At 50.5% G+C, this 2,497-nt stretch overlaps 1 protein-coding gene and 1 pseudogene across 1 annotated transcript in view; one reads left to right on the top strand and one right to left on the bottom strand.

Moving 5' to 3' along the window:
- Positions 1–2,497, bottom strand: part of ABAT (4-aminobutyrate aminotransferase) — an 80,319-nt gene that overhangs the window by 8,502 nt on the left and 69,320 nt on the right. The window contains exons 10-11 of the mRNA XM_011358414.2: positions 1,281–1,418; positions 308–475 (exon numbers count right to left, since the gene is read on the bottom strand). Coding sequence (XP_011356716.1) covers positions 308–475; positions 1,281–1,418 — 306 coding nt within the window. The remainder of the gene's footprint in view (positions 1–307; positions 476–1,280; positions 1,419–2,497) is intronic.
- On the top strand, positions 1,567–1,685 carry LOC111738592 (annotated as a pseudogene).

The following is a 2,497-nucleotide window of genomic DNA, read 5'->3' as shown; positions in this document are numbered from 1 at the left end:
TTGTAAGGATTAAAAATACATGAGGAGTACTTAGAACTAGGCCAAGCACAGAGCAAATGCTCAGTTCACAACAGCAGCTATTAACAATACTGTATGGGTTAGTACTTGATAGGTGGGCACGGGGAGCATGGCAGAGGGAATGCAGTGGAGGGCCAGGGGAGGGAGGGTACACGGGACCTCTGTGACATGTTTCATGTCCACCCAGTTCCTGGTTTGTGAGAAAGGAGCAGTTATGAGGAAGCAAGGCTCCTTCACCCGCCTCCCTCCCCAGTCCTGGAAAGGGGAGGAGGGTGGCGTCAGTGCTCACAGCATTGGGCCTGAACTCCTCCTTGTGGAAGAAGCCCCCAGTCATCATCTTCTTGCTGAAGGTCATCACGTCCGCAGGGTCATCCAAGCCCCAGTGCTCGTGGGCCCAGAACTTGCCGGTGCAGCCCCCTCCCGTCTGGACCTCATCCACCAAGAAGGCACAGCCGTGCTGGAGAAGAGAGGAGGGAGAAATGAATATCCACCACGGTCGACCAACCTCGGACCCCCGTGTCTAGCCAGAGAGTTCTTGCTTCTGAACTGCAAGCTGAGGCCGTGTTCTCGGGGAAAACTAAACAAATACTTAAGGAGGCAGTTCTACCCGAGCCACATCTGACTGCTTCCTCCAGCTGCTGAGCTGGAACCAAACCCGAACGCCGAATATCTCCCGAACCAAAGCAGGGAGCATTGCATGTGGCTTCGGTCCCTGAGCAAGCCGACTTACTCGGGAGGAAACGCAGCCCCAGAGAGGCCTAGTGCTGTTTCTCAGACTTCCGTCACCACGTTTCCCAGCTCTGCTCATCACGCGGACTATGAGGCACTTAGTATTTAAATCAACTCATGTCGTATAACCTTTATCTGTGAACTTGCTGGTTGGATGTGTTGACTGTCCATGCAAGACGCATTAAAATAAACACACGATATTAACATAAAGTCTGTTCGTGTTGCCTCTGTCGAGAGTGGATCCCGCTGGGCTGAAAGATGAGGTAGGGGTCTCCGGAAAGGAAAGGGCGGAGGCTGAGGTCTTCCCAGGAATCCCTTGATTACAAAAGTCCCCGACTAAGATGGCAGATGGCTGGTTTTGCGATAAGATGTGAGGGAAGAGTTCCCGTCCTGCCCCCACCCCCAACTTTTCTACCTGTGAGGCTGGAACACCTGGAAGTTTACAAGGACCCCAAAGCTAACCCTTAGCTACCGGAAACCAACTGGAAACAGCCGGTGGCCCCGTCCGACCCTAGCCCCGTGCGCGAACTAACCTTCCTGGAGATGTCTCTCAGCTTCCGGAAGAAGTCGTCAGAAGCGTGGTTGTCCCCGCCCTCAGACTGGATGGGCTCCACGATGATCCCCGCCACCGTCTTCTTCTTTTTCCGATATTTCACGATCAGATCTTCCACCTGGAAATAAAAGAATATGTCATCGTTAATTTTTAAGTATTAATTACGTGGCGACGTGAAGATATATATTTTGGATGTGTTGGGCTCCATAAAATGTTATTAAAATTAATTTCATTCATTTCTTTTTACTTTAAAAAAAAGGGCGCACGTCTATGGCCATGCCACCCTGCACAAGCCCGATCCCGTCTGATCTCAGAAGCTAAGCAGAGTCGGGCCTGGTTAGTACTTGGGTGGGAGACCACGTAGGAAGACCAGGTGCTGTAGGTGTAAAAAATAAAAAATAAAAAAAATAAAGGATCGTAAGCTGACAAGGTCCTTGCAATCTGTGAGGTCAACCAAGGGTTGCCTCACCGAAAAAAAAAAAAAATAGTGCTAACTAGAAAAGCTATAATGACACATGGGGCTTGCCTTGTCTTTCTATAGGACGGGGTATACTAGAGTCCATCATCTCGTCTCTTCTCTTTTACCACGAAATACCCACCACTTAGCATCCTGCGTCGTATCTAGTAGGTGTTAACTATTAATTGCTTGAAAAGAATGACGTGCCTAAGAGGCAGACTCAGATTAGCCTTATTTCAGCTCAAATCCCAACCTGAAGCGCAAAAGCCATTTCCCCTCCCTGCCCCTCGCAACAGAATCTTTCCAGTGTCTTTCCCCGATATATGGAACAGATCGAAGGGGGGGCTCTTGGTTGAAGTGGAGACATGGTGACAGAGGCTGCCTGTCCTCAGTCTCTCCCCAGCCTCAAGATTTGGAAGAAGGCTGAAAAACAGTGGACCCCAGATTCTTCCCATAAATTCATTCTCTCTTACTCTAGAGTCAGTGAAGCTGGCCCCCAAAGAAACTTGAATGATGCCGAAATCAGTACCGGAAGTGGGGTGATGGACATCAGGCGGCTAAACCAACGTGTCATCACTTTTTCCAACATGGAACACTGGGACAGGAGGCCTCTCTGTCCCCACATCTCTCCCAGGGACTGCCACCCAGGCCCCAGATAAACTCTTTGTTCCTGTTCTCCGGGTGAAGTCTTGGGGTGTCGAGGGTAAGGGGAGGGGGCATGGGGAGGGTGTGGGAGGGCC

Source organism: Pteropus vampyrus, unplaced genomic scaffold, assembly GCF_000151845.1.
Source record: "Pteropus vampyrus isolate Shadow unplaced genomic scaffold, Pvam_2.0 Scaffold40, whole genome shotgun sequence".
NCBI lineage: Eukaryota > Metazoa > Chordata > Mammalia > Chiroptera > Pteropodidae > Pteropus > Pteropus vampyrus.
The sequence above is the reverse complement of the archived record's forward strand: the minus strand, read 5'-3'. Positions and strand labels throughout refer to the sequence as shown.